Here is a 15536-nt window from a genome sequence, read left to right on the forward strand (position 1 = left end):
CATGAATTCCAGTATGAAGATGGAGCAAGAAATGAAGGAGAATATAAAGGTACGTGATGAATTAACTTTAGTTTGTTACAGATACGCTTAGAAATATATTTTTTGAGTGCCTGATTAGAAATATTTTGACATAATTTTGTCTTTTTTGGGGGGCCATACCCAGCAGTGCTCAGGAGTTAAGTTCTGGCTTGACACTCAGGAATTACTCCTGGTAGGGTTCCAGTGACATAAGTGAGGCCAAGGATTGAATCCCACTATATGGGATGCTGGGGTCAAGAAACAAGTGCCTATCATTTTTGTTTTGTTTTGTTTTGTTTTTTTTGGTCCATACCCAGCATTGCTCGGGGGTTACTCCTGGCTGTCTGCTCAGAAATAGCTCCTGGCAGGCACGGGGGACCCTATGGGACACCGGGATTTGAACCAACCACCTTTGGTCCTGGATCGGCTGCTTGCAAGGCAAACGCCGCTGTGCTATCTCTCCGGGTCCACTATCTTACCCTCTTTTATCTCACTGGCTCCACATTGTTGAATTTTAATTTTGTCAGGATAAGTAAACAATGGACAGTGGTTCACAATTCTAATCGAATATTAAAACTGTTGGGGAGGGGATGATAGTACATCAGGTAGGGTGTCTGCCTTGCATGCATCCAACCTGGATTTGATCTCTCGTACCCCATATAGTGTCCTGGGCTTTTGAGAAGTAACCTCGGAGCACTGTAGGGTGTGGCTCCCTTCAAAAAAAAGTCATGATCCTTCAAGATAGGATGAATTTGGGGTGGTCAGGGGAACATAGGGGATACAGCCAAGTACAAGGCAAGTTCCTTACCTGCTGTACTATTGCTTTGACTATTGTATTTGTTCTTGGTTTAATATCTGATCTGTCCTCCATCTGAGGACTCTTCAACAAAAGAAGTGGGGCTGACATGGGGAAAGTATTTGTTTTCCTTCTGACTAATTCCTATTTCCAGTTCCTGACATCCATTACGGTCTCTTGGCACCACCAGGAGTAATTCCTGAGTGCAGTCAGTAACCCCTGAGCATCTCTGGGGTAACCCAGCCTATACCCACCTCCCCCACCAAAAACAAAAATAAATAAAAAGGATGAGATAGGATAAGGTCTAGACCCCAGCCAGGAGCCACATGGCCCAGGATATTCCAAGAGGAGACAGCTGAAAATTGCCCCAAAAGGGAATTGAGAAGTTAAGAAAACCAGTGACCTAGAAAAGTAAACAGTTTGAAAAAAGGTTGAGAAACACTACTTTGGACTATGATTTTAAGGATTTCTGGGAATGAGACCACATCTTCAAGAACGTTATTTGGGGCTGGAGCTGGAGCGATAGCACATCGGTAGGGCATTTGCCTTGCACGCACTGACCCAGGATGGACCATGGTTCCATCCCAGCATCCCATAAGCCAGAAGTGATTTCTGAGTATTCCTGAGCATTACTGGGTGTGGCCCGAAAACAAAAAACAAAACCAAACTAAAGAACATTCATTATCTATGTGTAGATTTAAATTACATAGAGTAAAAACAAAACAAACAAAAGATAAATTACATAGAGTAAATAAAACCCTCTTGAAAATAACAGCAGGTACTTCAATAGTTGATAGTTTTCTTCCATTGTCTTACTCAGTAACCTTATTATTAATTTATTTTGACATTTTCCCAATGGTGCAAAGGAGCTAGTTCGGGTGGGTAGTTTTGGGGGGCTGCTTCATAGAACTTAGGAGGCGACCACATGGTACCAGGAAGCTACTCTGGGCCTTTCCTATGCAAAGCATGCACTCTAACCTTTTCAGCTATCTCTTCCGGCATATGGGGGTGTGTGTGTTGCTCAGTGGTTATTCTTGGCTCTGCAGTTAGGAATTACTCCAGATTGGCTCGGGCTCCTATGGCAGTGGTCGGCAACCTTTTTTTTCAACTGAGCCAAATCTCGCCAAAACCACGATTGAAATTTATTTTGAGAGCCACACAGGGCGGGCACTGACAGAGGCTAGGAGCAGAGTTCTGACTCCTGGAGCGGCTGCCGGCCCGGAGAGGCGTTTGCCTTGCAAGCAGCCTATCCAGGACCTAAGGTTGTTGGTTCGAATCCCGGTGTCCCATATGGTCCCCCGAGCCTGCCAGGAGCTATTTCTGAGCAGACAGCCAGGAGTAACCCCTGAGCACCGCCGGGTGTGGCCCAAAAACAAAAAACCCGAAAAAACAAAAACAAAAAAAAGTGTAAAGAGCCACATGTGGCTCGCGAGCCACAGGTTGCCGACCACTGTGACCTATGGGATGCTGGGAATCGAAATTGAACTTGGGTCAGCTGTCTGCAAGGCAAACACCTTACTCACTATACTCTTTCCAGCCTCCTCCCCCAATTATTTATTGCTAGTTTGTGGATTTGATTTCATCTGTTCTACGTAGGTTGCTTTTTTGCTTGTTTTGAGCCCCATGCAGTGACGCTCAAGGGTCTTGGCTTTGCACTCAGAATTATACCTGGAGGTTCTGGGGAACCACGTAGGATGCTGAGGATTGAACCTACTGTCTGGCCCTTAATTTATTGCTCTCAAAAGTTACAGATTTATGACCAGTTTTATTTCAGCTACATCTCTATATTTACTCCTTCCCTCTACTAATTTAGAAGCAAGCCCTAGGCAATTATATGATTTCAGGGTATTTTTAGAGGCGACTCCAATGACTTACAATGAAACTACCTTGAAGTTTGTTTCTGATTTTGCTTTCAAACTGATCTTAGATGAACTATTTAGCATCTCAACTTCAACTTAATCATTTGTATGTGAAAGTATTGGCTTAAAGCTAGACTTGTTAGAGTCAATTTCAGAAGCTCGTGACTTACTTCACGGGATATGCAAAAGTGAGTATATGTGTGTGCCCTATTTTTCTTTTTTTTTTTTTTGAGAAAGGATTTTTTTTGGGGGGGGTGCACACCTGGCAGCACTCAGAAATTACTCCTGGTTCTGCTCAGAAATTAATCCTGTCAGGCTTGGGGAGCCATATGGGATGCTGATCGAGCCTGGCTAACTCTCTACCCACTGTACTAGTGCCCTAGCCCCCTGAAATCTAATTATTTCTAAAAAGATAAAAGCTCATTAAAAATGTTTCGGGCCTGAGAGATAACAGCAGGAAGGGCATTTGCCTTGCAAGCCACAGATCTGAGTTTGATCCCTGGCATCCCTTATAGTCTCCCCGAGCCTGCCAGGAGTAATAACCTATGAGCACTGATGGGTGTGAACCAAAACAAAACAAAACAAAAATCTTTCTGACGATAAAGAATTGATTATTACAGCGCTGTATAAAGAAAATGACAGTAATGTCCCACTTAGGAGGGCTAAATCTATCAAGAATTATGTAAAAGTTAAATTTTTTTTTTTTGGGGTCCACACCCAGCGGTGCTCAGGGGTTCCTCCTGGCTGTCTGCTCAGAAATAGCTCCTGGCGGGGCCGGAGAGATAGCATGGAGGTAAGGCGTTTGCCTTTCATGCAGGAGGTCATCGGTTCGAATCCCGGCGTCCCATATGGTCCCCCGTGCCTGCCAGGAACAATTTCTGAGCCTGGAGCCAGGAATAATCTCTGAGCACTGCCGGGTGTGACCCAAAAACCACAAAAAAAAAAAAAAAAAAAAAAAAAAGAAATAGCTCCTGGCAGGCACGGGGGACCATATGGGACACCGGGATTCGAACCAACCACCTTAGGTCCTGGATCGGCTGCTTGCAAGGCAAACGCTGCTGTGCTATCTCTCCGGGCCCAAAAGTTAAATATTTTAAGAGTTTTTTAACTGGCAGCTTTGGTCATTATTGGTAGCAAGCTTTTTTAAATATCCTGCCACCTCCTGCTGAGCTTAGTTCCATGGTTATGTTTTCTTCTATTTATTTGTCAGGGCACTAAGCTATAATCTAAATTATATCTGAAATGTTGGTACAATATTTGTTCTCAGAAGCTGGCACTCATTTTTCAGTTCAGCAGTGAGATAATAATCGCGGCGGCAACCTTCCCGTGGGAAAGGGACCTGGTGTCTGGCGGAGCGCAGTGTGGAGGGAGGAGGGAGACCTTCTCACGCTGCTTTGGTGTCGGGTTCTCTTAGCCTTGTTTGAGGAGTCACCATTGTTTGCTGTCCCGTGGTGGCAGTATAACTAATGATTTTTTTGTGTGAGTGTGCAAAAGTAGAGAGAACTTTTGGATCAGGAAATATATGGGAAGCTATTTACATATTACAAGGAAGGTAATTTTTTTCCCCAAAGCAATAGCTGGGTAGTTTTAGAGTCCTTGAATATGTGTGTAAGCATTGAGGTTTTCGTTGTTTCCCAGTGAGTGGACTTGAAATAAACCTGCCTGTCATCAGGCAAAGGAGTGAAGGGTGTTCTATATCTGAGTGTTTGTTTCTGGTCAAATGTTTTTGAGACACTCCTTTCTTGAATGCATACAAAATGTGCTATCTCAGGGTATGTTCGCCACTTCAAGTCTGGAGAGAAATCCTTTTGATTCAGGAGAGTATTTTGTAGTCCAAATCGTTAGTTTATCTCTTCTGCGGGTTTCTTCCACAAATGTTAGTATATTTTCTTCAACAAATACTTAGTACATTTTCAGTTTTTACTAAATTAAACCCTGCTTGGTTGCGTGCAAGCTAAGTTCAATGTCTGCGGTAGAACGGCTCTGGTTCCGTGGAAGCTCTCTTACGATGGAGAGATAGTATAGCCAAAAAGAAAAGGATATAAATAATTCTGCAGCACTGGAATGTCATTACATGATTAAACTAAAATGTACCGAAATATAAAGAGAAAAACTGCTTGTTTACTCCAAATTTGAGTGATATGATTTATCCTTAGAATCTGAACTGTTTACATTTTGATTTGGGGGGGGGGCACACCCAGCGATGATTGTGTTACTCTCAGAAATCACTCCCAGCAGATTCAGGATATCATATGGGATGCTGGGAATTGAACCAGGGTTGGGTCGGCCTCTTTCGAGGCAAATGCCGGGGACAGAGAACACAGAGGTTCTCTGTTTGCCTTGCATGTGGCCGACTCAGGATCTGGGTTTGATTCCCGGCATCCCATATGATCTCCTGAGCCTGCCAGGAGCAATTTCTGACTGCAGAGTCAAGTAACCCCCGAGTTCCCCACCAAAATAAAAAACCAAAAAGGCAAGACAAATGTCCTACCTACCTACAGTGCTATCACTTTGGCCCTGAAAACTAATTATATTTTAGAGAAAGAATTTTTTTCCTCTTTTTGGTGAGTAAGTAATTTTGGGGGGTTTGGGTTTAGACTGCAACTGATACTGCTCAGGGTTTATTCTTGGCTCTGAGTTTAGGGATCACTTCTGATGGTGCTTGGAGGGGGGTCATATGTGATGCAGATTGAATCCTAATCTGCCATGTGCAGATCATCTCTGTCTTGAGAAAGAAGTTTCTCAAGAGGAGTCTTTGATGTATAGCATAAAGTTAGATGACAGGTAACAATTAGTGCTCTTGTTGTAAGTGGCATTGACACTGTAATAATCCATAGACAGGACAATAACCAATAATGAGTGGGTTCATTGGGATAATGAATTCTCCTGACTTTTCAGAATAGTCCTGTCCCAAGAAGAACTCTGAAGATGATTCAGCCTTCTGCAGATGGGTCTCTTGTTGGAAGAGAAAATGAGGTATGTGTGATTGGCTTAGAATGGGGTAGAAATAATATTATCTTTACATTAAAAAATATTTCTGAGGGGCCGGGAAGGTGGCGCTAGAGGTAAGGTGTCTGCCTTGCAAGCACTAGCGTAGGACCGACTGGACCGCGGTTCGATCCCCCGGTGTCCCATATGGTCCCCCCAAGCCAGGGGCGATTTCTGAGCGCATAGCCAGGAGTAACCCCTGAGCGTAAAATGGGTGTGGCCCAAAAACCAAAAAAAAAAAAAAATTTCTGAGGGGGAATAGTTCAGTAGGCTTGGGTCCATGCTTTGCATACTGGAGTCCAGCTTTGATCCTTAGTACCATGTTGTCCCCTGAGCTCTGCCAAGTCTTTACAACCAAAAATAATCCCAAGATTTCCTTGGTCAGACATACTTAAATCATAGAAATTTTGAGTAGACCATGAGTGACAGTTACTACACACAACAGAAGAGAATTTTGTTTCGTAATTGTTCAGTTTAAGAAAGTTGCCATGAATGCCTAGTAGTAGAATTAGGATGGTATAATATGTTATAAATTAACCAACAGAAGTACTTTGATACTTTGAGATTAAAGTATTAAAGTCATTCCTTTTTTTTTTTTTTTTGGTTTTTGGGCCACACACGGCGATGCTCAGGATTACTCCTGGCTGTCTGCTCAGAAATAGCTCCTGGCAGGCACGGGGGACCATATGGGACACCGGGATTCGAACCAACCACCTTTGGTCCTGGATCAGCTGCTTGCAAGGCAAACGCCACTGTGCTATCTCTCCGGGCCCAAAGTCATTCCTTTATTTAAATGATAGTCATAGCTAAGCATACCTAGACTTTCATAATTTGGAATTAATGCTTTTCCTTGTTGCTGAATTATATAAACAATGGTTTGATTTAATCCTAAGATCCAAGACTCATTCAGAATAATTATTAGAGGGGGCCGGAGAGATAGCATGGAGAAAGAGAGTTTGCCTTTCATGCAGAAGGTCATTGGTTCGATTCCTGGCATCCTATATGGTCCCCTGTACCTGCCAGGAGCAATTTCTGAGCATAGAGCCAGGAGTAACCCCTGAGCACTGCCGGGTGTGACCCCCCCAAAAAAATTATTAGAAATAAAATTCCTAAGATAGATGTTAGTAATTTTGAATTATGTACCTTTATTTTCCCTTTTGGGCCACACCTGGTGATACTCAGGGGTTACTCCTGGCTATGTGCTCAGAAATTGCTCTTGGCTTGGGGGACCATATCCTTTCTAGGTTAGTGTGTTAGCATGTGCAAGGCAAACGCCTTACTGCTTTGCCAGCGCTCTAGCCAATGTACCCTTTTAATAAGAGCGAAAAATAGCAAAAAAATTAGGTAAGTGCTCATTTTTTAATACAAAAAGAAAAATCACGTGACTTTCTTGTTTTGTTTGTTTGTTTTGGGTCACACCCAGTGGCTCTCAGGCTGTTCCAGGCTCTGTGCTCAGAAATTACTCCTAGCAGGATTGAGGGACCATATGGGATGCTGGGAATCAAACCCGCTTGGCCACATGCAAAGCAATGTCCTACCTGCTATGCTGAGCTGTGCTGTTGCTCTTGCTTCTGGCTTTCTTATTCCTTCCATGAAAACGAAAGAATTTGATATGTATTTCTGTTACAGTTGGTTAAAGGCTTACCCAAAAAGAAACATTGGAATGACCAAGTAACATTGAAGACTTCCAGCTCTGGAGTTGACCCGGAACATAGTGAAAATAAAATTGTTGGAGGAGTCACCCAAGAAGCATATGACCTTATGATTTCAGGTATGAATAAAGAAAATTAGGTACATTTCAGGTCAAACTTTTAAGTTATAGTAAAGATAGATATTTGTTACGTTGTTCTAAGTTCTGAGAAACACATATTTTACTTGGATGGTTTTGATAATTGAAAACAAATATAAAATTGGATAGGCTTTATTATTTGATGATATCCGAATATGGATAAAATATTAGAGAGAAGAGATAGTGATTACTATGGCTGCTCTGATATTAGGTAGCGTTGAGGGTAAAAAGAGAATGAATGGATATAAAATAATCCATTAAAGAAAGGAATACTGGGGGAGGAGCTGAATAGTAAATGGTCCAGCAGGTAAGGCGCTTGCCTGCCACTCGCACACCTGCTTTCAATTCCCCAGCACCCCCAATCACCGCTTTGAATGATTTCTGATTGCAGAGCCAAGACTAAGCCCTGAGCATCTTTAGGTGTGGCCCCAAAATAAAAACAAAAAGTGGAATGTGAAGAGCTGGAATAATAGTACAGCACTAAGATAGAGAACTTGCCTCATGCTTGGCTGATTCGTTCAATCCCCAGCACCTCTGTGAGAACATGAATTGGGGAGCCACTAGTGATGGATTCCTGTAAGAAGCTGGCTATAGTTGGTTTGGGGGCCACTGTCCGTGGTGGTTGGGGGCTACTCTCAGTGTTGAGAGTAGCCCTTTCCTGTGCTGTTTGTGAGACCCTGTGGTGGTGGGGAGCGAACCCAGAGCTCCCAGATCAAACATGAGAGTTCTCAAGTCCTTTATGGCATCTCTGGCTTAAATGGTAGCTTTGCTTTTGGGGGTTCGGAAGGATAGCACAGTGGGTAAGGCACTTGCCTGGCATTCGCTGACCTGGGTCCAATCACTGGCACCCCTAATGGTTCCAAAACCTGCCAAGAATGGTCCCTGAGTGCAGAGCCAGGAGTAATCCCTAAGCACAGCAGATGTGGCCCCAAAACAAACCCTTCAAAAACCCAACTTTATTTTGGGGGAACAGGGGAAGGTTTGCCACCATATTTGGGGTGTTCAGTGCTGTCTGTGCTCAGTGATCACTTACGGTGGTGTTTAGGAGGGGCAGGGAATGAACCCAGTGAGTCTGTGTAGTGTCAGACTGAGTAAAGTTAGAAGGAGAGGGACAGATGCAGAGTGAGCTCTCACATTTGGATGTAAAGAAATAATGAAGAAGTGGAAACAAAATGTGTCCTTAGTGGGGAGCTTGTGGGGGCCGGTGAGGGGACAATGTAGTATGATGCCCTGTCAGTACCAGTATTGCAAACCAGAGTCCAAAAGAAAAGCTCAAGAAAGCTGCCTGTCATAGAGGTAGGCAGGGTGTGTGCGGAAAGTTGGGGACATTGGTAGAAAGAAATGGTCACTAGTAAAGGAATTGGTGTTGGAACATTGTATGCCTGAAAAGAACTTTTGAATTTTTTTGTGAGTCAATACAAAAATAAACTTACCTAAAGCAACAAAAAGATATGTGAGAGACTGGGAAGGGAAGGGGAGGAGAGAACAGGAGAGAGAGAAATTGAATCTGTCTTGGCAGAACGCAATCACCCTACCTACTCGCCACACTCATGGGTGCTCAGGGTTTATTTCTTGTTCTGTGCTCAGGGATTAAATGCTGCTGGAGTTGAGGAGGGCCATTTGTGGTGCTGGAGATTGAACCCGTGCTGTCTGGAAGGAAAAGCACCTAACCTGTTGTACTACTCTCTCTAGCCATTTGTGCATGTTTTATTTATTTACTTACTTATTTATGTGTTGGTTTTGGGTCACACTCGGCACCTCTCAGGGGTTACTCTTGGCTCTGTGCTCAGACATTTCTTCTGGCAGGCATGGGGGACCATATGGGATGCTGGGATTCAAACCATCTTTTGTCCTGGATCGGCTGCACGCAAGGCAGATGCCCTGCTGCTGTGCTATCTCTCTGGCCCCTTGTGTATATTCTTTTAATAGAAAAGTTTTTCTTTTTTCTTTTTTATTTCCTTCTTTTATTTCTTTTTTTATTTTCTTTTTTCATTTGTTAATAGAAAAGTTTTTCAGGAGCCAGAGCAATAGTATAGTTAGGGCACTTGCCTTGTCTGCATACGGCTCATATTGATCCCTGACACTTGATGGTGCCTTGAGCCCACCAAGAGTGATTCCTGAGTGCAGAGCCAGGAATAAATCCTTGGCAACCACTGGGTCAACCACTGGGTGTGGCCCCCCTACCCCCCCCACCCCCAACACACACAAGGGAAAAAGGTGTTGTTGTTTTTTAAACCAGTAGTATATAATAGTGGCTTCCAGAATTACATGTCAAAACTATTTATTTTAGAAAATCCATCCTCTCAGTATTGGAAAGAAGTGGCGGAAAGACGGAGGAAGGCTCTCTATGAAGCACTTACAGAAAATGAGAAAGTATGTCTGGGGTACACTTTTGTGACCTTTTCTTAGCGTATTTGATTAGAACAATATAAACTAACTTTTCAATGTTAGCTTTAGAGAAACGAGAAAGACTGTAAACAGTATAATGCAAAAGAAATCTAATTTGGAGGGCTGGAGAGATAGTATAGGCACTGGCCCTGCACCGGGTTTGATCCCAGCATCCCATATGGTCCCAGAGCCTGCCAGGAGGAATTCCTGAATGCAAGGCTAGGAGTAACCCCAGTATCAGAGTGTGGTGCCCTTACTTTCTCCCTCTGATTCCCAATGAGACTATTTTGTTAAAGATAGTACTTTTTTGGGGGGGCCACACCGAGCAGTGCTCAGGGGTTACTTCTGGATCTGCACTCAGAAATCTCTCCTGGCTGGCTCGGGGGATCCCGGGATCAAACCAGGGTCTGTTCTGGGTCTGCCATGTGTAAGGCAAATTCCCTATCATTGTGCTATCACTTCGTTCCCAAGATAGTACCTTTTTAAGGAATTTTGTACAAAATATATACATTGTTTGCTTGGAATCATATACTTTGGGTTATAACACAGCAAATCTATAGAATTCTAAACTTTATTTTGTCATCTAGCTTCATAAAGAAATTGAACAGAAGGATAATGAAATTGCTCGCCTAAAAAAGGAGAATAAGGAACTGGCAGAAGTAGCACAACATGTACAGTATATGGCAGAGGTAATTGAGGTAGGTATTTCAACGTGCAGCTGCCTCAAAACTATCTTTTTTTTTTTTTTTTTTGGTTTTTGGGCCACACCCTGTGACGCTCAGGGGTTACTCCTGGCTATGCGCTCAGAAGTTGCTCCTGGCTTCTTGGGGGACCATATGGGACGCCAGGGGATCGAACCGCGGTCCGTCCTAGGCTAGTGCAGGCAAGGCAGGCACCTTACCTCCAGCGCCACCGCCCGGCCCTCAAAACTATCTTTTGAAAAATGAAAATTGAAAAATAAATTGAGTAGCCGAGTGATAGCACAGCAGTAGGGCGTTTGCCTTGCACGTAGCCTATCCAGGATGAACTTTGATTCAAATCCTGACATCCCATATGGTCCCCCAAGCCAGGAGCGATTTCTGAGCACATCCTAGGTCCATCCTAGGTCAGCACATGCAAGGCAAACCCTACAGCCCCAGATAATGTTTCCTTTGTTTGTTTTTGGGTCACACCCAGCAGTGCTCTGTGCTAAGAAATCACTCCTGGCAGACACTGGTTCAATTCCTGGCGTCCCATAGGGTCCCAAAAAGCTCCATTCCTCAGTGCAGAGCCAGGAAAATTGCTGAATGCTTCCAGGTCTGCCCCCTTCAAGAAGAGAGTCAGATCCAAGAGACATACGAAGGGTCCAGAGATAGTACAGCCAGTAAGTAGTGTGTTTGTGGTGTACCTGACTAACACGGGTTCGATTCCCAGCATTCCATTTGCTCCCTTGAACATGCCAGAAGTAATGATCAAGGTCAGAATCAGGAGTGACCCATGAGCACTGCTGGGTTTGGCCCCCGTCCCCGTCCCCCCCCAAAGCCACACCAAGCCCAAACCAAACTTACTGCAGCTTTCAGGGTCAGTTATATCAACATGCTGGTAATAGGCTTGGATTTTGAAGTGTTTGCAATAAATAATTTTTGATGTATTATGTCTTGAAGAGATTGACTGAAAAGCCGTTGGATATCTTTGAATCAACGGATAGTCAGGAATTTGATTCCGAAGAGGAAATTACTGATTCTGAAGTGGAAGACTCTGAGATTGGGACACGTGCTGAAGAAACTGTATCTTCCTCCACAGATGCAAAGCCGTGTATATGAGTCAACTAACCTGAACCGAGAAGTCTACTGCCAGGATTGGCCTCCACCCTAGTTCTTTGTAGCAGAGCAGATAACTATATTGCAAACTTGGAATCCACCTTTCCTGGTTTGCACCCTGGGGCCCTTTGTATTCAAATACAAATACTATGTATTATTAATCTATGGTATTTTATAAATAGCATTTGCTCAGTTAGACTTAATGTATTTCATAAATAAAATTGAGTTTACTATTGAATGTTTTGTGTGCCTTGAAAGAGTGAGAAAAATAAATTATTTTTATGGCTTTCTATTGTTTCCTTTATATTCTTTTTTGTTTTGTTTGGGAGCCACACCTGGAGGTTCTCAGGGTAACTTGTAGCTCTTTGCTCAGGAATTACTCCCGGTGGTACTCCGGGGGACCATATGGGATGTTGGTTTTTTTTTTTTGTTTTGGTTTTTGGGTCACACCCAGCAGCACTCAGGGGTTGTTATTCCTGGCTCTATGCTTAAAAATCGTCCCTGGCAGGCACAGGGAACCATATGGGATGCTGGGATTTGAACCACCGTCCTTCTGCATGAAAGGCAAACGCCTTACCTCCTTACCTCCATGCTCCGGCCCCAGATTTTGGGGATTGAACCCAGGTCAGCCATGTGCAAGACAAACACCCTATTCACTACTATCGCCCGGCCCCTCCTTTATATTATTCTGTGCTGTCTCAGAAAATGAGAAAACAATACTAAAATTTTTGTTATTTTGGTTTTGGGCCACACCCAGAGACTCTCAGGGGTTCCTCCTGCCTATGCGCTTAGAAATCGCTCCTGGCTTGGGGGACCATATGGGATGCTGGGGATAGAAATAAGGTCTGTCTTGGGTCAGCCGCATGCAAGGCAAACGCCCTACCGCTGCACCACCACTCTGACCCCAACACTATTTTGAGGATGTTTTTGTTTTTGTGTGTGTGGGAGGAGCTCCCAGTGCTGCTCAGGGAACCACCAAGGCAAATACCTTAACTGCTGTGCTATTGCTCTGCCCACTCTACCAAATTTGGGGGGGGGGGCACACAGGTGGTGTTCATGGGTTACTCCTGGCTCTGCACTCAGAGATTGCTTCTGGCAGCCTCTGGGGACCATATGGATGCCAGGGATCAAACCAGGGTTTGTCCTGGGTTGACAGCTTGCAAGGCAAATGCCTTAACTGCTGTGCTATCACTCCGCCCCCCCCCCCAAAAAAAAATTCTAATAGAGGGCTGGAATGGCCTAAGAACAAAAGTGATTTTCAACTACCTCAAAAAAAAAAAAATCAGGGCTGGAGTGGTGGCACAAGCGCTAGGGCATCTACCTTGCACGAGCTAGCCGAGGATGGACTGTGATTCTATCCCCTGGTGTCCCATATGGTCACCCGTACCAGGGGCGATTTCTGAGCACATAGCTAGGAGTAACCCCTGGGCATCATCGGGTATGATCCAATAAAGCAAAACAAAACCACAATCAACTTTTATGATTTATTTCCTTTTTCCAGGGTAACAACAGCTGCTACTTTTCTCACTGCAGAGAGAGATTAAATTCGGTGAAAGCCAATGAGGAAATAGAGCACTTCGGCGAAATTCTCCGGCCATCCAGACCAATCTTCGATAGCCAGGGCTTGCAAGTTATATTTTAGAAATTTGCAGGCGTTCAGCTCCTTCACCCAAAGCATGTTATTGCAGGTCAAGACCGAGAGAACATAACAAGTCCAGAATTTCACCAGAAGGTGCTTGTTTTTCTCATGCCTACTGGTAAACTCAATGTCGGAATGGAAAATGGCCGTAAGGACAGGAAGAAACTGCAGGCTGTAGGCTTTTCTCTGGGAAGTGGGGTTTAAGTAGCACCAATATGATATACTCTGGAGCAGCAGGATCTTCGTCTTGGGCAAGGCCTGGTCGCTTTGCAACAAGATAGGTATTTCATTCATGTACTGAGTGGCAAATTTCGCAGCATTTGGGCCTCCTGAAAAAGAAACATTGACCCGTTTCAGGAATATTTGGGATACCGAGTAGTTAGAGATATTGGAACGCTCAGACTTCTATAGAAGTGACCCTGGGGCTATGCAAACTCTCCTTGGATTTTTCCCAAATTCGGATTGCTGCTATGATGCTCGCCTCTTGCATGTGGCATCAAGAAAGTTGCATTATCATGGGGCCAGAGAGCACAATGGTAGGGTGTTTGCCTTGCATGTGGTTGACCAGGACAGACCCAGGTTCAATTCCCAGCATTCTATATAGTCCCGAGTCTTCCTGGAGAGATTTCTAAATGCAGAGCCAGAGTAACCCCTGAGTGCCACCAGCTGTGACCTAAAACAACAACAAAATCCCAAGAAAGTTGCCTTATCAACATGGAATAATATGTTGGGTTTTTGCTGGTTGGTTCTGGGGCTATGTCTGGCTCTGTGCTCAGTGGGATCATTCATGGCAATGTTCAGGGGACTGTACATATACAGTGCTGGGAATGGGGGTGGCAGTGTGTGAGCTGAGAGCCTTCCTCCCTTTCTTAGCTCTCTAGCTCAGTGTGAAATCATAGAAGCACTTACATGTCATTTCCTGTGACCCCTCTCCTTTTTATGTTTTTGGGTCACACCCGGCAGCGCTCAGGGGCTACTCCTTGCTCTATACTCAGAAATCGCTCCTGGCAGGCTTGGGGGACCATATGGGATGCCGGGATTCGAACCACCATCCTTCTGCATGCAAGGCAAACGCCCTACCTTCATGTTATCTCTCCAGCTCCTCCTGTGACCCCTTTTATAAGGTGAACCTAGCTAAAACCCTATAAACAAAGGTGTTCTCCAACTTTCTTTTTTTTCATAACCTCTGCTTTTGATATGTAAAAGCCCAATTACCAGACCTTTGCCCTCCTGGTTTTGGTTTTGAATGAAGAAAGGAGTGCTGGATTTTGGAGGGGGGGGGAGAGAGAGAGAGAGAGAGAGAGAGAGAGAGAGAGAGAGAGAGAGAGAGAGAGAGAGAGAGAGAGAGAGAGAGAGAGAGGAGAGAGAGAGAGAGAGAGAGAGAGAGAGAGAGAGAGAGAGAGAGAGAGAGAGAAAAAACAGGCTCACCTCAGAGCTAGGCCTACCTGGGAAGAGGGAGGCTACTCATTCATTACGTGTTTGGTGCTTCCCCAGGCTCCTTAACAAATTCCTTGTAGATTTAGAAACGTGAGTTTTTGTTTGTTTGGGGGCCACATCTGGTGGTATTTGGGGACTACTTCCAGTTTGGTGCTCAGGGGTTGCTCCTGAGCAATGCTCAGTACCAGGCTCTGAGCCCAGAGTTCCTGCAGAGTCTCCCCTGAGCATGACCAGAAGTCACTGGAGTCAGGAATAGTGCCTCAGTACCACCAGGAATGCGGCTCCCCCAAGACCATATCTCCCCAAGATAGACACACAAATCTACTACCACTTATAACTACATCACGTTCTAGCGTTGGGGCCAGGGAGCTAGTACAGAGAGCAGAGCATATGCTTGCATGTCGTCGACTTAGGTTCAATCACTGGGACTACATACATAGGGTCCCCTGAGCCCCTCCAGGAGTGATCCCTAGCTCCATTGGGTATAACCCCAAACAGACAACAACAAAAATCATTCAAAACACCTGTTTTCCTACTGCTGGTGGCCAATCGTACCTGTGAAGGCCAGGAGTCCAATCTTATAGGCAGCTTGAGCTCTGTCATACAGAGTTTCCGATTCACTTCTCAAAACATGACCAAGTTTTGCAATTTTTTCCTTGTGGAAAATACATTCAGAGGCAGGAAGGTAGTCGTCTTCCTCTTCCTTAAAGCAAAGTCTCTTCAAAGTGACACACCAGAACTTCCAGAATGCCTGGCATAGATTCCCAATGAGCTGACAAATCCAAGTCCCTAACTGCTGACAAAACTCACGCGTCCTGTCCAT

The 15536-nt window shown here is 44.5% G+C and overlaps 2 protein-coding genes across 2 annotated transcripts; one reads left to right on the top strand and one right to left on the bottom strand.

The window, feature by feature from the left end:
* Positions 1–11922, top strand: GMNN (geminin DNA replication inhibitor). The gene is made up of 6 exons (XM_049765055.1): positions 1–49; positions 5572–5649; positions 7291–7432; positions 9741–9823; positions 10426–10536; positions 11482–11922. Exons 1-6 carry the CDS (start codon positions 2–4, stop codon positions 11638–11640), a joined length of 621 nt encoding a protein of 206 aa, XP_049621012.1. The 5' UTR covers position 1; the 3' UTR covers positions 11641–11922.
* Positions 11923–13177: 1255 nt separating this feature from the next.
* Positions 13178–15536, bottom strand: ARMH2 (armadillo like helical domain containing 2). Its single transcript, XM_049764814.1, has 2 exons — positions 15269–15536; positions 13178–13605 (listed from the first exon to the last, which is right to left on the bottom strand). The coding sequence occupies exons 1-2, from the start codon at positions 15534–15536 to the stop codon at positions 13178–13180; spliced, it is 696 nt and encodes a 231-aa protein (XP_049620771.1).

Source organism: Suncus etruscus, chromosome 18 (assembly GCF_024139225.1).
Source record: "Suncus etruscus isolate mSunEtr1 chromosome 18, mSunEtr1.pri.cur, whole genome shotgun sequence".
NCBI lineage: Eukaryota > Metazoa > Chordata > Mammalia > Eulipotyphla > Soricidae > Suncus > Suncus etruscus.